General features: G+C 39.1%; 2 protein-coding genes across 2 annotated transcripts; one reads left to right on the forward strand and one right to left on the reverse strand.

The window, feature by feature from the left end:
• Positions 1–5,486: 5,486 nt before the first annotated feature.
• Fhl4 (four and a half LIM domains 4) lies at positions 5,487–10,963 on the reverse strand. Its single transcript, NM_010214.4, has 2 exons — positions 10,764–10,963; positions 5,487–7,956 (listed from the first exon to the last, which is right to left on the reverse strand). The coding sequence occupies exon 2, from the start codon at positions 7,381–7,383 to the stop codon at positions 6,544–6,546; it is 840 nt and encodes a 279-aa protein (NP_034344.2). The 5' UTR covers positions 7,384–7,956; positions 10,764–10,963; the 3' UTR covers positions 5,487–6,543.
• Positions 10,964–11,094: 131 nt separating this feature from the next.
• Tmem263 (transmembrane protein 263) lies at positions 11,095–26,215 on the forward strand. Its single transcript, NM_001013028.2, has 3 exons — positions 11,095–11,465; positions 19,267–19,333; positions 22,876–26,215. Exons 2-3 carry the CDS (start codon positions 19,273–19,275, stop codon positions 23,160–23,162), a joined length of 348 nt encoding a protein of 115 aa, NP_001013046.1. The 5' UTR covers positions 11,095–11,465; positions 19,267–19,272; the 3' UTR covers positions 23,163–26,215.
• The last annotated feature ends 71 nt before the right edge of the window (positions 26,216–26,286 follow it).

Raw genomic sequence — 26,286 nt, forward strand, 5'->3', positions numbered from 1 at the left:
CCCTCCCCTCCCCTTCTCTCCTCTCCTCTTTTTCCTTTCCTTTCCTTCCCTTTTCCTTTTCTCCCCTCCCCTCTTCTTTTCTCTTTTCTTTTCTTTTCTTTTCTTTTCTTTTCTTTTCTTTTCTTTTCTTTTCTTTTCTTTTCTTTTCTTTTCTTTTCTTTTCTGCCTGGAACTGCTGAATAACTCCAGGAGTTAGTCCATGTCTGATACCCCAGCGCTGTGATTATAAGCACAAAAACCAGATCTGGCTTTTAAAAACCAAAGTGAGCTCTAGGGGCTGCACTTGGGTCTTCATGCTTGCAAAGTAAGCATCTTTCAGACTGAGAGATCTCCTCAGGTCCTCTATCTTTGAAAAGTTTTTTGTTTTTTGTTTTTTTGTTTTTTAAAGTATAAGGGTGTTTTGCCCACATGGATGCTGAAGTGATTTGAATATGTTTGGCCTAGGGAGTGGCACTATTTGGACGTGTGGTCTTGGAGTAGGTGCGTCTCTGTGGGCATGGGTTTAAGACCCTCATCCCAGCTGCCTGAAAGCCAGTATTCTGCTAGCCTTCAGATGAAGATGTAGAATTCTTAGCTCCTCCGGTGCAGGACCATGCCCGTCTGGATGCTGACATGTTCCTGCTCTGATGATAATGGAATGAACCTCTGAACTTGTAAGTCAGCCCCAATTAAATATTGTCCTTATAAGACTTGCCTTGTCTGTTCACAGCAGTAAAACCCTAACTAAGATAGATGCATATGTACCACATGCATACCTGGTATCCATGGAGGTCAGAAGAGGGCATTTGGAACCCCCTGGAATTGGAGTCACAGATGGCTATGAACCTCTAGGTAGGGGATGTTGCAAAGAGAATTCCAGTCCTCAAGAAGAGCAGCCAGAGTAGCCACCTCTGGAGTCTCTCTTAGCTATCTTTTATACACTCACTCAGTCCCCAGTTTTAACTCCTTTTTTAGAGTTTATTTGTATCACCTTTAATGTAATTTGTAAATGCTTGAGGGACATGTCTTTTTTAAAGGGAATAACCTCCTTATTATTAAAATAGCTGTCCTTTACCTAGTGCTAAATGCATGGGAAATATGAAAAAAGACTCCATGTTTTGGTTAGATTATCCTAGTTACAATAAACACAGGCTACACTTCCTTAAATAACAAGGAAGGTTACAAAAAAAAAATCTAGATAAAGTTCAGTAGTCCACAGGAAAAATAAGTTCTCTAGCAGATTTAGGGTATAGCATATTTTACATTTATTATATAAGGGTAGAGTCCAGACTCAAACAGTGATATTCATTTCTCTACTTGTTTCTGGCAGAATGTAGCTAAAACCTAAGAGCAAATGGAATATTTTAAAATGTGTCAGTATTACTAATACTCCCATGAAGGGCTGTCCATTAGGCACATAGGGAACCTGTCTCCTTTTAGAAGAGCTGTCATACTCATGGTGCCAGGTGGTCTCTCCTCATTTAATCTCCAGTTTTTCACTTCAGCATCTTTCTCTAGTTTAAATCAAGTTTACCAAAGTATCACTTATGAATTAAAATTATTTGTTGGCATAGTTTGGACAGATACGTTGTATAGTCATATCACAATTAAGAAACAGAATAGTTCCACTGCCTCCCTCAAATCTATCATGCCCCTTTAGTGAACAGTCCCTCCTTCCTAGTCAACAAATGTTTTCTATGATTTGCATCTTCTCAGCAACATCATAGAGTATATATGGACTCATACTATACATATGCTTTTTAGTCTTGAGTCTTTTACTGAGACTGGTACCTATTTGTATAGTTTGTCCACAGTAGATTACACTGAGCATATGTGCCAACATTCGTTCATATATTCACTAATTAAAGGGCACTTAGAGTGCCTCTAGTTTTAGGTTGTTATAAAATATGTCATTGTTTTTAGATATGTATATCTGCTCAGGTTGATATCTAGTTGTATATCTGGGTCATAATGTAAGTATATTATTAATTTCATAACTAAACTCTCAAGCCTTTGTTTAATTCTGCATTTCTACTAAGTGTTTTGGTTGCTCTCCACTAATGTCATTTGTACTAAAACAAAACAAAACAAAACAAAACACCCCAAGTAGATTTTCATTGAAGGTATGTATGTGTGCGTGTATGCACAAACACATGAAGAGACCACAGATCTAATTTTGGCATCTTCTTGGGTTTCTCTTCACTGATTAGCTGGGCCAATCTGCCCCAGCAATCTGCCTGTCCCAGAGATACCAGCCCTGTGGTCACAGAAGCACACCGACAGCTTTTTTACAGAGGTTCTGGGGATCTGACCTCAGGTCCTCATGTTTACATGACAAGCAAATATCAGGAGAGCCATCTCATCAATCCCTCATTGCACTTTGATTTTCACCTCCCTGATGACCATGATGTGGAGCACCTTTCCATACATGTACTTGCCACCGATGTATCTTCTGTAATTATTGCTGACTCAATTCAACACTCATTTTAAAATTGTTTTGCTTTGAGGGGTAAGAATTTTTCATATGCTTTGGATATAACTTTAATGTATCTTGGAAATATTTTCTCCTAGTTGGCTACTCGTGTTTTCATTTTCTTAGCAGTATCATGTTAAGATCAGTTTGTGTGTATGTGTGTGTTTTGAATTTAGAGGGCCTAGAGACAGTCTGTTGGTAAACTGTTTTTCAAGCAGGAGGGCCTGAGTTCAATCCCTAGGACCTATGTAAAAATTCTGGAACTGGTGGCACATACTTGCAAGCCCAGTACTGGAGAGGTAGCCTTACTGATAGCCTTGCTACCTAACCAAACTACCCTTATTTGGTAAGTTCCAAGTATCATGCCTTAAGGAACAAGGTAGATGGCACTTTAGGAATGACATTCGAGTTTCATCTCTGGCTTCTACACCCACTAACATCTGTCCTATATCTTTCGGTGTTAGCCCTTTCCATAATGTCAAATATATACATGGGAACACACATGTACACATATGCACCCACACATATTAACATGTGCACACACAAATACATTTATGGATTATGTGTCATTTTCTGAAATGTAGTTGTCTAACTGTAGATCACCTAGATTCTTTTCTTACAGTTTTATAATTTTACATTTAGACTTATGGTCCACTCTAAAGTTGTACATGGTGCACGCTTTGAATTGATGGGCTGAAGTATTTTCCTCTTTGAAATGATAACCTGGGCTTAAGATGTGGTTCAGTGACTGATTGCCTTGATCCCTAGCACCTAGAAAAAATTTTTTTCAATGATTTCAGACTCATGTGTTTCTTTTTATCTTGTTTTGTTGAAACAGCTTTTTGCTATGTGGCTCAGGCTGCCTTGAACTTTTCCTTTTTGGAGGTTCTCAGGAAGAGATACTGTAGGTTGAACCTAGGGTCTTAGACATGCTACGATGTGCTATACCACTGAGATGTTTCTCAGTCATTTTTCAAAACAGAGTCTAAATTGACCAGGATAGACTTGAATTCTATGTATACCAGGTATGCCTTTAACTTACCATCTTTCTGCCTCAGCCTCCTGGGATGTTGGGATAATAGGGCTGAGCTGCTAAGACTCTTTTAATGGTCTTCATTTAACAGCCACTGTACATAAAATCCATGAAAATGAAACAACCTAACTTTGTTCTGACAATCTGATGGCTGCAATTTAGTTTCTTTATAAGAAAGGGCTAATAAGTATTGATATGGGGGTTTCTGGGTTCTTATCTTCTTGAAGAATTTAACACAAAACAAGTTTCAGCATACGATTCTCTATCAAAGCAAAGCATATAGTCCCAAGATAGTTGCTGGGGATTGGTTTAAATGCTTTGAATTAATCTGGCCCCCCAAATCAGGAATCTGCATGTCCAAATGCTAAAGGTCCTTATCACCAATTGGTTTTTGATTGATCAATAAAGAGCCAATGGCTGGGGCAGATAGACTGATGTGGGACCTTTAGATTTGCACAGGGTAGGAACTGGGGGAAGGAAGAGGAGAATTGCCACGATTCAGAGGGAGATGGATCCAATTTTGAGCTGCAGGAGGAAAATCATCTGAAATGTAGGTGAGAAGGAATGCAGCCTCTGGAAGGACTGCACAGAACCCTCTTGGTCAGCAAAGACAAGGGGGATGCCCAGAAGGTAATAAGGCAGCAAAGATAAAACACAGACTTGGACGGCATTGAGTCAGAAGTACTGGAGGGAAATGTATGCTAGCCAGGTGGAGGATTAGAACTATCCAGGCCTTGAGCAAGTCAAGGCATATTTAAATTAACTGGTATGTGTGTGCGCATTTCATTTTCAAATCCAGATAGCTCCTGGGTGGGTGCACACATTTGACCCATGAGAGCTAAAACAGTATAGCCAAAATTACTATTACAGATAGTTTAGTGAGATGCTCCCAAGAGGGACAGGTGTTTGGAATTTTTTGGTTTTGGATTTTGAGGAGGTATTTATATATCTTTATGAGGTGAGTAGCATATCAATGGGCTAAGTTGTACTGGTTAGTGCTGTCAACTAGACAGAATCTAGAATACCCTTGGGTATGGATAAGGGATTTTAAAATATTAATTCATGTAGAAAGGTCAATTTTAATTGTGACTAGGGTCACTCTCTGGGCAGGAGTTCCTAGACTATGTAAAACAGAGAAAGCAAAGATTAGCACTGCTTATTTTCTGCTTTCTAATTGAGAATGATTTGACCAGCTACTTCAAGCTTTTCCTGCCTTGACTTCCTTGACACAATGTACCCCTGTTAGAATAAGCTTTCTCCTTCAAGTTACTTTTGTCAATTTTATGTCACAGCAATAGGACAAGAATGTAAGACATAAGGTGACTCTCTTTCTCTGCAAAATTAAGCCCAACAGGATCTCCTTGCGGAGTGTTTCTTTTCATGATCCTCTAGAACAGTGGTTCTTAATCTTCCTAATATCTTAGGATAGCTCCTCATGTTGTGGTGATCCCCAGGCAAAGTATCATTTTTGTTGCTACCTCATGAATGTAATTTTAACTACTGTTACAAAATATCATATAAGTATTTCTTTCTGGAGGTTATAGGTGACCTCTGCAAAATGGGTCATTTGACCCATAGTTTGAGAAACACTAGAGAAGGTCACAAAAGTTGGGTGGGGAGGTAGTCCCCATAAATGGGTCTATGAGGCAGCACCCCAGTCTCTGATATTGCAGGAACAATCTATTTACAACTCAAAGGACATATAACCACAGAAAGTCAGTATTAGGAGACACAGCTGCCAGGAGCTAGCTGTGTTTTCTTGGTTACCTTCTTTTTGAGACTTTTTTGAGGTTAATGATTGATCTATGTCTGTCAGTTAAGATATTTGTTTTTTGATAGCAACCTTAAAACATTAAAATAGAAGCTTCAGGATGAAAGCTGAGGCTGTTCTTTTCCCTTTCTTTTGATGCTGCTTTTTGTAAGGCTACACTGAAATGTTAAATAACAGCTACTGTCAAAAAGTGTCATAGGCATCTATAACCACTCCTATAAGAACATGATGGGTACTCTCATTGTGACATTTACTTCGACATTGTCTCATTATATATGTAATATCACAACAGAGAATACAGTTGCTGGGTAATCCTGTATTTCAGGGAAGTAGGAGGTGGTACCTAAGGATGACTTATGAAGGATTGTAGCCAACCCATATCCCCAGAGATCCAGCTAGCCTCTTAAGGAAACGTCCTAAAATCCTAAGGAACTTCGCAGCTTTCTTGAATATATGCACCAAGGGCAGACAACAGTTACAAGGGATTCAAGTCTTGACTTGGAAATGTCATATTAATGTTGATGATAGCTTTGCATTTCTTGGCCACCCATTTAGTTTGTCACTTTTACAGGATGAATCTCTAAACTGCATGTATGTCTGAGGATACTCAGATATTGTCATGCAAGTTTCAAACTCAAACTATTTCACTATTAAACAAAAATATCATTAATTTAAAGAATTATAGGAGGGTTAGTTTTATAAGCTTCTAGAAGTAGTTATTGTTAAGATGCTCTGAAACAATCTGGTTTTCTTAGATCAGCTTATTGTTTTCAAACTGTCTTCCATGTTTTAAAATAGGAACACCCATGCTTCTTGCTTACATTATGTGATACATGGTTAGCACTTTTGTGATTTATAAGAAACATGCAGAAGAAAATAATCCATATGGATCAATCTAATTTTAGTATATAGAAAAGGTCAGCTGAGAATTATAGCTAAGTTCATAATGTTTATTTTCTGGAACATCTCAGTGGAAGGTTTATTGCCTATGTTTCTCACATCATGTGGCTATAAGGTTAGCATTTTTCTGATCTATGCAGTAGAATCAATCTAACTTGTTTTTCCATTGCAACAACAGAGAAATTATTTTTTTGCTGCAAGGTTGTTGAATCCTAATACAATCACTGTTGTGTTCTTAGCTGAGTAATACTGTAAAGTGTCAGAAAAGACAGAGGAGCAGCTTCACAGAGGTGAAAGCCCACTTATCCCTTATGATTGGTGTAGCACAGAGACAGCAAGGGCAAAAAACATGGTTCAAATGCCATTTTACAGAATGCCCTTGTCAAGTTATAGATTTCTGGCACAGTCAGGACAGTACACCTGCTCATCATGAAACACAAAGTGCTTATTGGCTAGATTTACAGAACAGGTTTTGCAGTTGAAGCAGTAGTCATGCCAGGAATTCTGCTCATGGGCCACCACATTGGCGCCTTTACCAAACCCAGTGATGGGGTTCTTGCACCCAGCACACTTCTTGGCTATATAGTTCTTGTAGCAATCCACACAAAAATACTGGTCATCCATAGCAGTGAAACGCTGTCCACTCAGCTCCTTAGAGCAGGAAACACATACAAAGCACTCACTATGCCAGGGCTGATCCTGGTAACTGACTCCTCCAGATGTGATGGGCTTTTTGCATTTCATACAATGCTTGGTAAACAAGGCATCATAACAAGTCACACAGTAGAATCCCTCATCTTTAGGGAAGAAATTTTTGGTTCCAATGATGTCCTTGCAGTTGGTGCAGACAAAGCAGTTTTTATGCCAGATACTACCTTTGTATTCCACATTATGGTCTCCTTCCTCAATATCTTTGAGGCACCCTTTGCACTTGGGGAAGGTGACTCGAGTGGCACACTTGTTGCACAGGATATTCTTGTCCCAGGCAACAAAGGTCTCAGTAGCCAAGAGTTGAGAACACTTGGAACATTTGAAGCAGGTGTTGTGCCAGAATTGCTCCTTATAACACACCTCCTTGGAATCTGCACCTATGGGCTTGTGGCATTCCTGACAGATATTGGCACAATGCGAGTCAAAGCATGTCACACAGTAGTTGGCTCCATCCTTCTGCACATACTTTTTACCTTGCAAGGATTCCTCGCAATGGTGGCATTTGAACTCAGACATGTTACCTTATATGGGGTGACCTTACACTGGATGTGCAGAGAACAGGATGTGTTTGGGATGAGTTGGATACAGTTGAGAACAGCTGTCAGTTGTTTCCTGGAGATGCTCGCTCATACATAGTAGTGTAGGCTGTCTGCTGGGTGATGGATATGAAGCTTGTAGTTTGGGATTATTAGGCTGCACAAACAGGAAGATGTTGTGGGCTGTTTTCTAGGACCACTCTTCCTAGCTCCACTACTCATGTCTATCTTCTACCAAACAGCATGTTTTCCACTCCATAGAAATAGATGGGAGAGAGAACACAAAGAATTGCTAACACACTTTTGCCAAAAATCACCAAGAATTCCTGCAAGCTGAACAAACTGTGATTATCACTCATTGGAGAAATGGAGAACACAAATCACAGTAAATCACATGGCATCTCAGCAACAGGATGTAAGGCAGGGCTATTAGGATTTAGGATTGTGTTAGATGCTTTGATGGAGAGTTTAAGGAAGTAGAACCTTCTTGCCTTACTTTCGTGATGAAGCAGGAGTGACTGATTGTATAATTTGTTATCTTCATAAATTTTACCTATAAAGAGGAAAGGCTAGAATGAGTAAAATAACTGGTGAAGAAGCAATAGCCACTTACTAGTTGTCATTTTCATTTTTGTGTATTCTATTTGGTGACCTAGATTATATTCATGATCTTGTTTATGTTCAAATATTAGAAAGTAGGCCTCATGCTGTTTGGCGTAACTAGAAAATACCAAGGCCTAGGTATATTCTAGCAATGTTACAGCCTCCTGATAATCAGCACTGGACCATTTGCTAGATTTAGGGACTGCTTTTCTCTCTTAGAATATAGTGGTTAGAGTGCAGTGGCTTTACCTTAAGCCCAGAACTTAGAAAGATCAAGAGTTTGAGGCCAGCTTGAATTAGACAGTGAATTCAAGATCACCCTGACTTATACAGAGAGAGTTCATCTCAAACAATAGTATGATTGTTTAGAAGTTGGACTGAGGTCATAAAATTTGACTATAGAATTTTATCTTAAACAGTTGTGAGGTTGGCCAAATTATCTAACTTAACTGCCTCATTTCTTTGCATGAATATAGAATAGAATGTTTGCCTCATTATTGAAAGAAATGAGATGACACAGACTAACAGTGGTGTCAAACTATATGTTTAAAAAGGTAGTGAGTCAAGGAAAGCCAAGATAGTTCAAGTAATTATGCCAGGAAACCAGTAAGAATGTGAAAATAGAAAAGTATTATAACTTACATTGATGGTAACCTATTCAAAGCTTCTGATCATTTAGTTCATTTCAAAATACCAAAAGTATATGACAAAGTGAACATAAAAATGTGTTGCCCTTACACTAATTCATCATATAAATGCCAATAGAAATACTGTGAAGATGATGTCAACTCAACAAAGGAATTATTTATGCAAAGAACTGGATCAACTTCCTGTACTGAGCAGAAGGTTGGACCCCTCCTTCAGCTTCAGTGCTACAACATATAATTTATGTTTTGCTTTCACAATTCTGTCTTCTGTCTTGCTACTTTCTGGTCTTAACATTTTGAACTAGCCCAGTCTGTTAAGCAATGTCACTGCTAATTACTCCAGGGTATCAATAAGGTAACTAATTTTTTGAATGTAACCAACTAGAGAAAAACTGAGGCACTTAAACTAGAATTAACTTTTGTTTTAGGTGATGGAGGTACAGTTTGGGGCATGCTAGGCAAGTACTCTAAACTGAGTCATAATCTCAGCTATTTATAATGTAGTATAAGAAAGTTTTGCCTTAAGTTACTGCATTAAGAACTCATTATTTGAAGACATTTAAAGACATTATATAGAAATAAAGATATTACAGTATTAGAATCAAGAACTACAATGGAGGTCAGCCTATAAAATAAATAGGGCCTGATTTCATTGAGGTTCCTTCTGGTTACACCAAGCTATCTGAAATCAAGATAGCATCAGGATAGAAACAATTCAATTAAGATTCTCATATAGACAAGAGTGGCTTAGAACTGAATGGGATGTTGTTCTTTTTAAAAAGAAGATGGCATCAGATAGCTGTGAGCTGACATGTGGGTGTGGGGAACTGAACTCAGGACCTTTGCAAGAGCAGTGAGTGCTCTTAACCACTGGGCCCTCTCTCCATTATTATAGGTAAGGAAACTGAGACAGCAAGAACTGACTGGGGTCAGATCTATAAGAAATACTGGACTACCTGTACTTGTAGGTTCAGAAGGAGCCAAAAGCTCCCTGGTACCTTCATTGGTTTATGAAACAGAATATACCACTGCTTTGAATTATAGCCTTAATTACTAGCAAAACTGTAAGTCAATTTGGAAAGAAAGTTATAAAGTTCTGCATTGTAATTTTGCCCAGGGTTCAATCTTGAAATCACCTATTAAAATCCTATTAAGAATTCAGGAGTCTATGACAATAAAAGATTGGTACTCAGTTAATACCACAGTTCAAACTCTCCTAATCATCATTCTCTTTTAGTTCTGTAAAACAAGATTATCATAATTTCAGCACAGTGATCTGAATGGACTTAATTCATCGATTTGATAACGGTTAAGCTCTAGTTCATTCTATTTAAGAACTGAACCAAGGTTAGCTCCCTCTCAGGATTTTTTGTTGTTGCTGTTAGCATCCCTTTTCTGAGACTTGATAAACACTTGCTATCCAGTTACACCACGCTGATTACTTTCATTTAAAAATTGAGGTCCCCTGTCCTGTGTATGTTTCCACTTGATAACTAGGTCGTGAAAAGAAAAAAAATCTCACGTTTTGGTATAATTTCTCAGTAAAGCCCCCTTACACCCACAGTCTCTCTTCTTATCTTTCCCAAAAGTGTAGGGTGGACTTATTGTCATTTTTATCTTAAAGATGTTGAGAGTCAAGGAAAAGCTAATAGCAATTATCTAGTCAGGTAGCCATTTCGTCACGTCTCTGCTTCCTCCTCACAGCCTTCCTAGGCAGCTATCACAAGCCCCCTTGGAAGCTCACTGTCCTGTTTCCCATCTGAAGCAGAGGCAACGCTGAACCCAGAGGACTTCCCAGACAGCATCTTCTTAGGCTGCTCAATACTTTACAGGACCCCACCAGGGATCCCCCCTCCCCCCAAGGCTGGCAAGAACGTGGAGGGGCCCTGACGAAGCCCTAGTTAGGAAGTGACAGTTTTCCTCCCTCTCCAGTTCAATTCTCACATCGATGAACCAACCTTCTTTCGCTACCAAAATTCAAGGCCCCCTGAAAGGCCTTGGGCATCCGCTGTGTGATGAGGGCGAACCTGACATGTTTACGCTCAAGGACTCCAGGTGGACCAACAACAACAACAAAAACCCCACACAAATTAGCAAGGCCTCGCCTCACCCTATCACTCGGTGACACAGGCTCGCAGAGCGCCCTGGGGAGAGCGACTGACAGAGGCCCTGCCCGTCACTCCCTTAGGGCAGCAGCTAAAGGTTGAAGCCCCTGGGCGAAGGAGAGGGAGACACCGGCGAGCATGCCGCCCTCCTCAGGGGAGAAGTTCTAAACCCCCATAACCGTTAGTTCCCTCGAGCCCGGAGAGTGGCCGAAGACTCGGGCGAGGCCGGAGGCGCGCGCCTCGCCGGGGCAGCGCCCCCTCGCCTGCTCTGATTGGGTGGCCGGGGCGGAGGGGGCGGGGAGACCCTCCGGATGAGGCGCGCGCGCAGGCTGGCCGGGGGCTGCTGGGAGGGCTGCGCGCGCCGAGCGACCGGTGGGCGCGGGAGGTGGGGGGGCGGAGGGCCGGGGGCGCGAGTGCGCGTGCGCGTCGGAACCCGAGGCGCGGGAGGAGGCGGGAGCTCCGGAGGCTGCGGAGGGGGCGGGTCGCGTCAGGCGCCACGTCCGCAGCCAGAAGCCGCCGCTGCCGCCGCCGCCGCCTCGCACCGACCTCGCACCGAGAGTCTTCCGACTTCTGAGCCGGAGAAGAGCATCTAGGTCGCGTAAGCCACTCCCGGGCCGCATCAGGGCCTCTGCTGCCCCGGCCGCTTCTGCTGTTCTCCGTGCCACCGCTCCCTCCGCCCGGCCGCAGCTCCCGGCCTCGACCCCGCGGTGAGTGAGTGTGTCCCATGGCTGGGGCGGGGGCGGGAGGGTGTCGTCGGCCTGAGTGGCCGCACTCCGGGCCCTTTCCCGTTAGCCTCATCTGCACCTCACCTGCACGACCCCGGGGCCTGGCCGCTCCAGCCTGGCCCTTTGCGGGGGGACACTGAACGGGAGGGGGATGGGCGGGAGTCGTTGGGGGGCGTACGGAGGTATGGGGTTACCCCAGTGGGTCCACGAGTTTGTGGACGCGGTGTCTGCAGTTGAAGGGAGTCGCTCTGGAAGCCTGGGTCTGACCTCTTGCCTTGAGTGTCAGGCTGGTGCGGAGGAGGAGATGGGGCATCCGAGGAGGAGCCCAGCTTCCTTGCCCCACTTAACTTCTGACCTGTTGATAAACGGTCCCGGTGGGTTCAAGTACACAGGGCTTGGCTCCAAGCGGAGATTCCCGCTGCTCTTCCTAAATCGGGAACTCCACTCCCACGCCTGTTCTAAGCCCGCAGGTGTGGGAATGAAGAGGGGCGCTGGCAGTGTCAAGGAGTGACTGGGGAGCAGGGGGGAAGGAGTCCTGGAGCAGCCGCCAGTGCAGTCACTGCCGACCCCAAGCTCAATCCAAAACCGAGCCTGCCATGCACAAGCAGCATCTAGTCTAGCCCCGGAGCTGCCACTCGGGATCAAGTTGGATCGTCTCTCTTAAGCCCGTCTTATATTGGAATTCCGCAGGAACTAGGGTGTGCTGGATGGACAACGAAGGGGCGGAGGAAGGAGGTGTCCAAGCCAGCACCAGCCTCTAGGGTCATTTTCTGCCTCTCCTGCCACGTCACTGCTCTGCTCAGGGGAAAAAAAAAAAGACTTGCTTGTGCCTAAAGGTGGATCAATGAGGGGGAGCTAGGGCTGCTGGGAAGAGTTAGAAACACCTAGACTAGGAAGCGAAATCTTACTTGATTGTGTCTTTTGTATCTTGTGAACGCTACTAATCCAAAAGGAAACATTGTGGGTATTTGTATCTGCTATTGGTTAGTGCTTAAAACTTCTAGTTGTTGCCGCTCAAGGGCTATCACACTAACAGGTAAGTATGTTTCCATTCTTGCTTTAGCAACGCTTAATACACATCTGCTTTCATTTTTCACTTTCATTTTTTTTTGTATAGCAGCACTTATACCAGAAACTAAGTTCAATGAAAGCATCATTCGAAAAAAGTTCAATGAAAACATCATTCGAAAAGTTTAATTGATTTTAACATATAAATTCAAAAGTGTTTGATATATATATGTTTATATTCGGGGAAAATCTTGACTTTCCCGTTTCCGTCCTTGAGTCTTTACCCTTTTCCTACATTCTGATGCTACTGGACCAGATGACATACAATTAAGAGTACGGTCTTTATGTTCACTCATTGTCTCAACAAGATGTGGCACAAAGTAGGAATGGCAGCATCTATTGAACAAATTAAGTGTATTTTAGTGAGGATGACAGAAGTACTGGTTTTCTGGCTTGGCAGAATATTTTAATCCTATTTCATGTTTCTTTAAGAAAAATACTTAAAACTATTTTGACAGTCTCGATTATTTGTCACTTTGTGTGGGATTTTTTGTTTGTTTGTTTGTTTTGTTTTTTTCTGTGTAGCCCTGGCTGTCCTGGAACTCACTTTGTAGACCTGGCTAGCCTCGAACTCTGAAATCCGCCTGCCTCTGCCTCCCAAGTGGTGGGATTAAAGGCGAGCACCACCACTGCCCGGCCGTGTGGGATTTTAAAACTTTCATTGATAAATTTTTCTTTGTTGCCAAACTCAGTGCTTTTCTTGTAGTCTATTTGCTGTTAATTTAGTTGGCGGGAGCTACCTTTTATACAAGCAGTGATCAGCATTGTTAGCTACAGAAGCATAAAACCCAGCAAGGTGATGTCTTGCTGTGCATTGCTTGCTAGTATATGTGTAGTTTTGAAACTCCTCAAAGTTAGTTGGCAAAGGAATGAAGACATGCTATTTTCCACGTAGCCCATGCAGAAGAATTCCCTCCCTCCTTCTTCTTAGATAGATTCTCATTCTAGAGCCTGGGCTGGCCTAGACCTCCTAAGTCTTGCTGTAGCTTCCTGAGAGCTGAGATTATGGGTGTGAGCCACCATGCCTAGTTTAGTCTTTTTCTTATACAAGAAGCCTGTTACTTGTGTAACAAATGTTTAAAGTGACTTTGAAGGTAAAGTGTTACACACTGTACACACTGTATTTTGTAGTTGAGCTTTTTACTGTTAACTTACTTGACTTTAGAGAGGTTATACCCTGAGGCTTTTTAAAAAAACATATTTTTAGATCTTGTTTTCTTTGTGGCCCCAAATTAAATTTGTATATAAAATGTTACTGAAACTCACAAATGACATTTCTTCATCAGTGATTTTATTTTTTTCTTAAAAAATCCACACATATAACAGAAGGAAAGGTTTCCAACAGGTGTTTGGTTGCTTGTTTCTATTATTGGAGTAAATTACCCTCTAGGGAATAGTGGTATTGATATTTGCTTAATATATTTGCCAGCTGCTGTATTATTTTGTACTAGATAAAGATTATTCCTTTCCCATTATTTGCTATCATGTTATACAGTCTGTAGTAAAGAAGTCTTTTATTGTTGCTATTATAATAGTTTACCCATGCCAGGATCAAAAGATTGAACTGATTATGTTTATAAAATACATTTAGTCCTTTGCTTTAATCTAAAGGCTGTTGTCATCATTGCCTTACTTTAGGAAAGCTTTTTTTTTTTTTTAACTAGAAGCTTGTATGCATCATGAACTCCTAAAAACCAGATAATATATTAATATATTTTGCTTCTTAAGGTATGATCAAAGTAATTGCTTGAAAAAGTGTATCCCCACGTAGATAAGTTTAGGATAGAGCAGTACTTGTACTGTCTAAATGCATAACAAGATTCAGTTTAGTAGGGTTCACATGCATGTTAAATCAATGACTCAGTGAGTTTAGAACAGATGGATTGTACAGAAATTAATGATTTTGGGGGCTGGAGAGGTGGCTCAGTGGTTAAGAGAACTGGCTGCTCTTCTAGAGGACTGGGGGTTCAACTCCCAGCACCCACACAAAGGCTCACAATCAACTGTGACTCCTGTTCTAGGGGGTCAGATGCCCTTTTCTGGTCTTCATGGGCATTGTATTTGTGCAAACAGGCCAAAGCACACATAAATATTTTTTCTTATCAAAAGGTCAAATTTTATATATTATTTCCTTTTGAGGTACAGTCCTGTTTTCTAACTCTGGCTGGCTTAGAGCTCACAATGTAGCCAAGCTGATCTCAAACTCATGGCAGCCCTGCTTCAGTCTCCAGGGCATTGGGATTATAGGATTGTGGGACACCTGGGTTCCTTCCTTTTGGTTTTTCAAGACAGGGTTTCTCTGTGTAGCCCTGGCTGTCCTGGAACTCACTCTGTAGACCAGGCTGGCCTCGAACTCAGAAATCCGCCTGCCTCTGCCTCCCAAGTGGTGGGATTAAAGGCGTGCGCCACCACGCCTGGCCTGGGTTCCTTCTTGCAATCTTAGTTAAAACTTTAGGATTCAATCTTTTTGTTGTAAAAATAATCAGATCATTTTATACTAATCTGCGTTAAATTTGTAGGAAACTTTCGGAATCTTATACTTTCCTTTCTTGCTCTCTATGAATTTATACTAACTATTCAATGAATACTGGCTACTCATTTGAAGGTTTGTTTTTGCTAAATCCTGTTCTTCAGCTGACTCTCAAATACACTTTAATGAAAGGTGTAAGTCTGTTTTAGTCATACGTAAGCATGAGCACATCGCCCACCCTCCATAGAGTAAGTCATTGCTTAATTGCCATTGTCTAAACCTCAACTTGTCTCAGACTGTCTTAGCTTCTTAAGTACAATTGCCCAATGAATATTTTCTGTGGAGTCCCTGAAGGCATCTTCTATAACTTTCTGTGGATGCTTTGAAGGTGTCTAAAATACAATTTGTTCAGAAGCCTCTTGATGAAATGTTTTTTTTTAATGTATACCATCTTGATTATTATTTCTGCGTACTTAGTTGCTCATTCTAGAAATCTAACAAACTAGATTTTCCCCATAAACTTGTTTTAACACCCAAGTTGGCTTGGGCACAGAAATTCAAGTATTTGACTATATCAGACCTTAAGGACCTAAAGATGAAATAGTGAACAAACCTCAAACCCTTGTTCTCACGGAGCTTATATTCTAATAGGGATACATATAAAATAGATATTAAGTGATAATAAAAGCTAAGAAGAAATCAGAGTAAAGTAAAAAATGATAGGCAGAGTAGAGAAGAAAGTGCTTACCCCGAGATCTTATAAGGAGATACTTATACAAGGACCCCCTTAATCTCTCCTAATCCTGACAGCATTTGTTTTTGTTTTCTTGAAGATAGCTATTCTAATTGGGTTGAAAGGGAATCTACAGTTTTGATTAGCATTTCCTTGATGGTTAAGGATGTTGAGTACTTTTTAATATATACATTGGTTATTTGTAGTTCTTTTGGTAGCTGTTTAGCTTACTTGCCCATTTTATTGGTTATATTATTTGTTCTTTTGGTGTTTTATTTATATATAAATAGACGGGCTATTAAGCCTCTGATGTCTAGTTGGCAAAGGTTTCCTATATTCACTCTGCTGGTGTTTCCTTAGATGTGCTAAAGATTTTAGCTACTGGCTTTTTTTTTTTTTTAAAGATTTATTTATTATATGTAAGTACATTGTAGCTGTCTTCAGATGCACCAGAAGAGGGCGTCAGATCTCATTACATTACAGATGGTTGTGAGCCATCATGTGGTTGCTGGGACTTGAACTCAGGACCTTCGGAAGAGCAGTCGGTGCTCTTAACCATTGAGCCATCTCTCCAGCCCCGGCTTTTGTTTTTTAAGGGAGGAGGGGGTCTCATTTGGCTCAAGGATTTGTGGGAATATAGTCCTTCACAGCAAGGTAAGCATGACAGAATGGATGGTATTGGAAACTTGTAGCAGAGACTCCTTACCTAGTGATGGACAAGAAATCATAGCTAGTTTTTGTATTTTGGTATTGATTATCATAGCTTCTATTATTGACCAGCAATTGACCATGTGTTTCTGTGTATAAAAGTAGGTATATGTATATAGATTTGTGTTGTATAGTGGGATATAATGAACAGTTTACACAGAACTGTCTCCCAAATTAACAGTCTGTTGGGAGAAGAAAGTGGCCATGTAATAATTTTTTTCCACAGAAGGAACACACATACTTTCCCAGGATTTTCTACATGTTTTGCTTTAGAATCTGCAAATTTGCTTTAAAATAATATTCTCATTTTAGGGTTAGGGCTGGAATATCTTAGTTTCTATTTTAAATCTCTTAAGTTATTGTTCCTTTGTCATATATTTTATATCAGTTGGGATTTAAACTTAGGCTTTTTAAAGCTAGAGTCTTGAACACTATGCAATATAATTTGTTATGTTCTTACCATGTTTATAGATATAAATGGAAATAAATGTAGCTTTCTAGTTTGAGAGTTTTCTAATTAAGTCAAGTTAGTCAAGAATTTTGGCTTGGAACAAAGAACCAACTGATATTCTTTTTTTATTTCTGTGCAAGATTATATATGTTTATTGTTATTTTTTTAGTCCTATGAAATCATGTGCTAAATTCACAAGGCAGACCATATTAGGTGCTGCTACTAAGTGGCTTGAGTCAGGACTGTTACCAGAGCAACTGAAAGATAGTTATCATCACATGATTTATGTTGTTGGATTTTAGGGCCCACTGAAGTCTGTTTGGGATTTAGTTTGTAAAGTCAGGATGTAATATAGGAAATTAAAATAACCTTTTAAAATCTCTACTTTTTATAGTTTGCTCTGTGTCCTATACCCAAGTCTCCATTTCTATTTCGTTTCCCGGCTTGGATTATATACAGTGTAACATGTCTTTCTGCAGTGACTTGAGCTTTCCTACTCTTTGTTCTTCCCATGGTAGTCAGAATGATCTCTTCCTTCTTCTCCTCTTCCTCCTCCTCCTCTTCCTTCTTCTCCTCTTCCTCTTCCTCCTCCTCTTTTTTTTTTTTTAAAGTAGAACATAGCTGGGTAGCCTAGGATTGCCTTGAACTCCAGGTATTCCAGCCTTAACTTCCTGAGTGCTAGGATTACAGGCCTGAGCCTCCACATCTGTTTTAATATTTAAAAACTGTAAAGCAGAACACCTCATTATTCTGTTCAGTGTCTCATTGGTTCTCCAACTCACTGCTGAAAGCCAGCCTCCACCACTGACTACAGGGGCTTGTATGCTGCAGACCGTATTTTGTGATTCCGTCTCTTACTGCCCTTTGATGTAGTCTCTTCATTCTTTATTGGCTCTTATTTCTTGCTGCTCTTGGTAAGCTTTCACCTCAGGGCCCTTTTTTTTGCTGTTTGTTCTGATTGAGGACTCTTCATTTAAATATCTGATGCTTTACCTCTTGTGGGATGTACCCAAAATGAAACCTTCACAGAATAGCCATTTAAAACACCACTTTCTCTTTTCCATTCCTCCACATGGATAGCTTTTAGCACTGTTTGACATACTATAGTGTTAATATATCATCCTCCCCAGCTAGTGTGACTGTTGCCCTATGGCAGGGATTCATTGCCCTTTGTACCTAGCTCAGATTGATACTTAATCACTACTTGATAATTAGTGTGTTAAAGTTCATTATACATTTTCACAATGCCATGTTTGCATGTGTAAGATGGTCTGCAGGTGCCTAAGTACCTTTGGAGGCCAGGGATGAACATTTGTTGTGTTCTTCAATCAGTTCTCCATCTTACTGCTTTTGAGACATAGTCTTCCACTGAAACTGGAGCTCACTAATTTAGTTAGAATGGTTGGCCAGTAAGCCTCATAGATCTTCAGCCTTAACACTTGTGGGTCTGCAAGCGTATACCCAGATTTTCATTAAGTTTTTCTTTAAAGTGGGTATTGAGATTCAGAACTGAAGTTTTCAAGGTTTGTGTGGTAAGCACTTGACTGACTGAGCCATCTGCTCAGCCTCTTCACAATATCCTTTTAAATATCTGTTGTTTATGCATAGATATAATGACTTAGTCCTTAGAGACTAGGACAAACGCTTGGTTGACTGTGAGGCCTTAGAGACATAGGAAGAATACTTACTGGACTCACGGGCCTGGTTTTCTGTCCAAGCAAGATACCATATAGTCAGTCTTAGGTAAGTCTTGCCTTTGCCTTTACTTAGCCAAGTTTATTTTTAAAAAAAAATCAAGTATTTTCAGATCATAAAGGAATTTGGAAAAGGAATTCTAACCATATTTTTTTCTTAATAGAGTATTAGTTCTTCAATTTCTTTCATATCTTTACTTAGAATTAATCATAGTTTATGTTTTTTTCCACAGGTTTTTCAATTCTCTCACTATTTCTGTCTATAACCGTAAGAGAAACAATCACTCAGGTCTTTTACTGACTCAGAGAGGGTGTTACAGGCGTGTTCTGAGAGGGGGCTTAGTTTTCCTGGCTTTATTATCGCCCAGCTCTCCTTCCCAGCAGTTCTCTGTTTAAGTTGAAGTGCCACACTGAAAACAACAAAGGGGAACTGGAGTCAGCATTGCTGTTCTTTGTCAGTGCTGCCAATAAGATTTCTGTTGTCCCTTGGTGAAATTTCAAGTCTTTTGTAAACTCTATAGTTTGAAATAGGAGATAGGATGAGTTACTCTTTGGTGGGTACTTGAAAATGTTCTTTATCTAAATAAAATCACTTAAGTTGATTTAACACAGCATGCAAGAAGTGGTAGTCTTACTCTGAAATATGTTTTGTTTTATAGGTGATCATGAATCAGGCAGATAAAAATCAAGAAATTCCATCTTACCTTAGTGATGAACCCCCAGAAGGTAAGCATGTAACCAGCACTAAGCATGGAAGGAATATGATGGAAAATTAAAGCTATGAGCATTTTTAAAAATTAAATGTAAAGAATTATAGCCTTTATATAGTCAATGGACATGTTCCAAAAATAATTGAGCCTTTAATAAGAAAATACAGACTTTGGTGTATAGAGACAATTTCTACTACTTAAGGTTTATTTTCTTGTCACACTTTCATTTTAAGACCATTTCACAAGCAAAAACATCTTTTTATTTGCGAAAGTATGGGAGGTACAGGATGAACTGTTTGTTTTTGATGTCCTGCATATGAACACACCTAATTGAAGATTTGAGAATTTTAAAATTCCTATAATTTATTATAGTATAATTGATACTGCTCTCTATGTTCATATATGTATGGTCTTGGGTTCTGCTTAATTTGTCTTTTTAAGTCATAACTATTTTAGCTTGAAAACTGTGACATGAATCTTGGAAACACTCTTTGCCTCCTCTCAGGGTGTCCTAACTCCAGAAAATGCCTGTTGTCTTCTGTTCCCTGAGGACTTGGTATAGACTTTGTAAGCTTACAAAGTTCTGTTTTCCCTCTCTGAAAGTTTCTGCCCGTATTATTAGTCACAAATCATATTTCTAGGACGATATAAAAAGAAATAAAAATCTTACAGGTAAGCCTGCCATGGTGACTGACACATGCAATCCCGGCATTGTGACGTAACAGCCAGAGGCTACCAAGTTCACAGCTTGGCTACCTAGTGAATGAGGAGGAGCCACCTAATTGGTTTCATTTCGTTTAGAGGTAGAATAACCTGAAAATTATTAGCTCAGTGTTTTTCTTTCTTTTTTTTTTTTTTTGGTTTTTTTCAAGACAGGGTTTCTCTGTGTAGCCCTGGCTGTCCTGGAACTCACTCTGTAGACCAGGCTGGCCCTCGAACTCAGAAATCCACCTGCCTCTGCCTTGAGAGTGCTGGGATTAAAGGTGTGTGCCACCACACCCAGCTCAGTGTTTTTCTTAAAGAACAATTTGTATAAGTTTATTATATATTCCAAGTATATGTAATATATGTATATATAAAATGTATGTTTTCTGTTCCTGTGTCTTGATTTTTAAAAATCTGTTAACCATGTTTAGTGGTACATGTCTTTAATCACAGCACTCAGGAGGCAGAGGCAAGCAGATCTCTGTGAGTTTGAGACCAGCCTGGTTTATATAGTGATTTCTAGAACAGCTGGGGCTACATAAATGAGAACTTGAAAAAAATAAAAAACAAAACAAAACAAAAAACCCAACTCTTTGTTTTCTTTGGAGATAGGGTCTCTCTCTCTCTCTCTGACAAGAATGTGCCATCATTCTCTAATCCTTATCTTTGGGAAAAGATTTTTGTATTATAATAAAGTTAAACATATTTATTTTTTGATATAGTGTCATCTTATGTAGCCTAGGCTACCCTCAATCTGAGGTCTTCTTGCTGCCTCAGTACTCTAATTTTATAATTAACATTTAATTTTGTTATATATTTTATAATTTTATATCATTTTATAACTAATATATTACCTGTACCTTAAGTCTTTTATTTTTAGCCATTTAAAAATTTAAAATTTATTATGCTTAGTAGTTTTAATATTTGTGTTTTAAAAACAAATTTAGCAGTAAATATATCTTATATGTATAATATTTTGTTGGTTTTTAATATTTGTTTTCATATTTAAATACAAGTATCATGGAATTTTAAAGCAAAATTTGTTTTAGCTGATTTTCCTTCCCCCATGTCTCCTTTCTGTTTTCCAGGCCACATGTGTTCTTTGCCTTTATATCCTCTTCTCCTTAGCATCTCTTTTTGCCTTTGTTTGAACTGTTTTAGATTTTCAGGTTTTATCTGCATTTCTTCTCACTTGTATACACATGTATATTAAAGCTAGGATCCAAATATGAAAGAGAATTGCAATTATTTCCTTCTGAGTTTGCATCATCTAGCTTAGTGCTTTCCAAATCCATTCATTTTTTGCACATTTTGTAATTTCATTTTTCTTTACAGCTGAATATAATTCCATTGTATATATATGCCACATTTTCAATATCATCTCTTGATGGGCATCCAGGCTGGTTCTATTTCTTTGCTGTTGTAGACAGAGAAGCAATGAACATGGATGTGCAAATACCATGTTATTTATAGTATGCTGTCTTTGAGGATGTACCCAGGAATGGCATAGTTGGGTCATACAATAATTCTATTTCAGTTTTTTGAGAGACCTTCATACATAATGGCTGTACTGATTTTCATTCCTTCAAGCAATGAACAAAGGTTCCTCTTTTCTTACCAACATTTGCTATTAGTTTTCAATTTTTGTTTGTTCAGAGACAAGGGTCTCTCTATGTCTGACTGGTCTGGAACTTGGTATGTTGATGGGGGAAATCAGATAGAACCAATATTGATTGCAAATGCCATTTTAAGGTAGAAAATAAGTATACACATATATATCTGCCTGGTTCTGCTTCCTGAGTGTTGGGATTAAAGGTGTGTGCCACTGCAACTGACCTTATTAGTTTTGATGCTAGCAATTCTTACTTGGGTGAGATGATATCTCACAGTAGTTTTTAATTTGCATTTTTCCCCAGGACTAAGGATATCAAACACTTTGGTTAATGCTTTTTGTGTGTGGGTTTTTTGTTTGTTTGTTTGTTTGTTTGTTTTTGTACTTTAAGAAAATAAAATCTGGATATTCATTCTCTGTTTGATGTACAGCTGGCAAAAATGTTCTTCTGTTCTGTGGGCTCTTTGTTGTTCTTATAGTTTCCTGTGCTGTACAATAACTTTTTAATATCATGCAGTTCCAATTGTTAATTCTGAGTGCTATTTTGTGCTTGATGTACTATTTGGGATAATCAGTAAGACTGCCCTAATTAGAATGTAAAGCTTCAAGCAATGAAAAAAAGTCTTAGGAGGAATCGGCGCCTGTGTCTTAGAAAAGCTACAAGTTGGAGAGTGTCCCTCCCAGATAGCTCATCTCATCTCTGCTTCTTTCAGGCACCTCAGCTTGTCTGAATGTTTTTCACTGGTCCTTAATATATATTTAGAAAAGGAGGGGCCTAGTGAATTTGGTCAGTTTCAGGAACTTCCTGAAGCTGTTCTGAATTACTTTCTGAGCTTAAGGAGCTTCTATATAGAATGGAACTTTTACCTTCCTTTTAATAAAATATTCTGTGTCTTAATCAGCTTCCCTTCAAAATGGGAGATTCTAATCTCAGAGGAAATTGCTACACAACACTATGTGTGGTGGTGTATACCTATAATCTCAGTGTTTGTGAAGTAGAAGTAGGAAAATTGTGAGTTTGAGGAAAGTGTGGATTACATTAACAAGACCTTGCTTCGAAGACTTAGTTGTGCACCAAGGTATTAAATAAGGCATCTGCAGCTGTACTCAGGCAAGAGCTCCTTACTTACTCAGTATAACAGAGTTTATCAGATTAAGCTGCTAGTTGTGAGAAAGGTTATTTAATGATTTGAACTGTTCTTAGAAAGACTTGATATTGACTATCATATGTCTCTCATTAGGGTCAATGAAAGATCACCCGCAGCAGCAGCCAGGAATGTTGTCTCGTGTGACTGGAGGTATCTTCAGTGTTACAAAGGGAGCTGTTGGTGCCACCATTGGTGGTGTGGCTTGGATTGGTGGAAAGAGTCTGGAAGTGACCAAAACAGCTGTTACAACTGTGCCTTCCATGGGAATAGGGCTGGTGAAAGGAGGCGTGTCTGCTGTGGCTGGAGGTGTGACAGCTGTTGGGTCTGCAGTTGTAAACAAAGTGCCCTTATCAGGAAAGAAGAAAGACAAGTCTGATTGAAAGAGAAGTACACTTGCTCTCCACAGCATATGATGCCAGTGGCATTGAACAGTTCAATTACAGACTACAACCAAGTCAACCGCTAAACTGCTGTGTTGAAAGTATTGGTGACTGGCTGCATCTAAAACAAGAAGAGTCCAGTACTACCACAGTGTCTGAAGGCTTCTCATCCCTAAGTTCAGCTTTTTATCTGGTAAAATGTTACACTTGTTCAGTTGTAACTGAAGATATGGTATGTTTAAATATTTGCTCTAAGTCTTTCAGTTTGACTAAAAAATGTGAAAGTTCAACTTAGTAGATGATTTTACAGTTCCATGTGTACAGTGTGCCAGGTAACCCACACGACCCTTACAAAGGGACTCGAACTACATAAACTGTACCTTTGATGTGCCTAATAGTTTCAGATGTCTTAGTTTTTTATAACTATAGTGGTTTAGGCCAAGAGGCATTCTTATTTAAGCTGGCAAAAAAGTAGCAGGAATTCAAAAGTTTAGAAGACAAATGTTTTTATGATACTGTTGTTTTTTTTTTTGTTTGTTTTGGTTAGATAAGCATTCTGTTTGTTTAATCATTGATGCCTTACAAAAGAAAACATCTTTTCTAATAATCTTAAATATGTGCAGTTCTTATAATTATCAGTGAACTCTTTCAAAGGTTGTAAAATTAGTTTCCCTCTTAAAAATCTCAGGAGTATTGAGGTAAAGGAGTTTCCTGGTGTCAGTGGGTAAGAGTGCTTATCAGCTGTTGTGAGTAGTTAACACGAAATGTGCTTTAGTAGTTGGATTCATGCTCCCATCCTTAATACACCCCACAGTATCTATGGAACATTTCTTAGCTCATCAAAAGCTATGTGGGAAGTTTCATATTGAGAAGGAATACATTTTTTTTTTTGTTTTGTTTTGTTTTTTCGAGACAGGGTTTCTCTGTGTAGCCCTGGCTGTCCTGGAACTCACTTTGTAGATCAGGCTGGCCTCGAACTCAGAAATTCACCTGCCTCTGCCTCCCGAGTGCTGGGATTAAAGGTGTGCACCACCACACCCGGCAAATATTAATTTTTAAGTTCTTATAATTATCCTAGTAACCTAAGATAATCCTTCATGCTTATTCTTTCTTTAGGATGTCTTAAATTATTAGTAGTAATTCCTTTAAAAATACAATAAAATCAACCATTAATATATGAGGATTGACTCTTCAAATGAATGAGATGGGCTCTATACATTGGCTTTGAATTTAAAAAAAATAGATAAATGCTTTCAATGACGTATTTAGGGTTTTTTTTTTTTTTTTTTTTTTGTTGTTGTTGTTTTCTTTGAGATGGGGTCTTCTAAAGCCCAGGCTGGTCTTGAACTGGATATGTAGCTGAGGATATTCTTGCGCTTCTAATTCTGCACTCACCTCCCAAGTGCTGGGCTTAAGGCATGAGATACCATGCTTGCTTTATGTGATGTTGGGGATGGAACCCAGGGCTGCATGCATAGTAGGCAAGTACTGTACCAACTGAGTTGCATTCGTAGTGAAATTCGTTCATAGCTTTAAAACATGTTCTCTTATAGCCCTTTAAAGCAGCTGTAGACATACCATTTCTCAAGCCAGTTTCAGGCAGGGAGTTGAAGGTTTTTGATATGGATGGTAAGTGTGTTGTGTCTTAATGTGTTATCATAACATATTCATTTTCACAGAATGTAACTCAGAAGTTCATTTCTTTTTGTCTTAATGCTTAGTTTCATGGAAATTTATAAGTGACATATATTTGGCATTTATCTTACAATCTAAGCCTGAAAAAAATTCTTAATTTTCTTTATACCTAAAACTAGAATTCTGTCTTCATTCTGCCCCTTCTAACTCCCTGGAGAGAGGAAGGGAGTGGTGCCTTGGTGTAAGTCAAAATGTAGTGTTCCTGAGACCAGAAGAAGATCACCTGAATATGTAGGTTCAAATGTTTGGAACTCTTAAGAGGATTCTATTAGTAATGTGGGCCAACAGTTGAATAAAAATATAAATTTAAAAAGCACTCATAAATAACAGCAGGACTGTCAAGCAAATCTACAGATGTTCTTGAAACTTTGTTTATACAAAATTTAAAATCACTGAATTAAATTTAGAAGGAATTAAATGGTCATTTATTTCATGCAATATCATTTAAGAGACATTTGTTGATACATTTGGTGAAATGTGTTAACAAATGGTATTTTTAAAGTTCCAAAATTAATAGACCCATTCTCAGTGATCTAAATAATGGTATTGGAGAAATTGATTCCTGCTATTTAGAAGAATTTATTGATTCATATCTGGTTTGTATTTCTAACTTAGAGGTTCTACTATGCTTTGTACTTGAATTAGTCTAAGTGTAGGCTTAGTATACTATATGCTTGCATATTTATTTTCAACTTTGCTTGTCTTTAAAATCACTTGAGGAAAAATGGCTAATTAATTTCTGCTACAGAAAAGCCAACTGGTAAATTTTCTCAATTGTCTTAAATGCTAAAGTATAATGTGGTTCAGAGGGGCTTTTACGATAGCAGAGAACTGTACAAATATACAGGTAGCTGTAGTTCTAACTGAAATGAACTTGCCATTTGATGATGTGTACAGCTATATACCTGAGTCCCTTCTAGTTTATGTAGACTAGCAATTTGACCTGTTAAACAGGACTAGTTTACTTTGTTGTATACACCTGGAGGTATCTGTTATTCGACTCCATTTTTGAGTTTTGGCACAGTGAAGATAAATTTGTGTGACCCACTTGAATGACTGATCTAACAATGTTGATATGAATATTGTATTTAGTGAAATGTCAGATGAAAATACCTGATTGAATAATGCGGGGATTTTTGTATTAAAGGGATGGGAAAGAACACCTGAATCTGATAATAAAGGACTATGATCTACAAAGATGGAATGTTTCATAAAGATCTACAGAAATAAAGGGATTTTGTAAACAGGATGATCTTAAAAGTTAAGATTACACAGTTCAGGGTGTGCTGCAGTAAATTTTTTTGGTGATACTTTACAAACATGATATGGATGTAGACACAACAGTAAAGTGCAAACACAAAAACTAAAAGTCTGAAAATTCAAATGTCTAGATTTCGTCATCTCAGTTTGTTCAGTCTCTTTAACAACC

The sequence above is a fragment of the Mus musculus genome, chromosome 10 (genome assembly GCF_000001635.26).
Source record: "Mus musculus strain C57BL/6J chromosome 10, GRCm38.p6 C57BL/6J".
Lineage (NCBI taxonomy): Eukaryota > Metazoa > Chordata > Mammalia > Rodentia > Muridae > Mus > Mus musculus.

What these genes read in the sequence shown, in the direction of transcription:
- Fhl4 (NM_010214.4), bottom strand. Translation starts at nt 7,383, where the DNA reads ATGTCTGAGTTCAAATGCCACCATTGCGAGGAATCCTTGCAAGGTAAA.
- Tmem263 (NM_001013028.2), top strand. Translation starts at nt 19,273, where the DNA reads ATGAATCAGGCAGATAAAAATCAAGAAATTCCATCTTACCTTAGTGAT. An exon ending in TAGTGATGAACCCCCAGAAG is followed by an intron (nt 19,334 to 22,875) that starts GTAAGCATGTAA and finishes GTCTCTCATTAG; the next exon opens with GGTCAATGAAAGATCACCCG.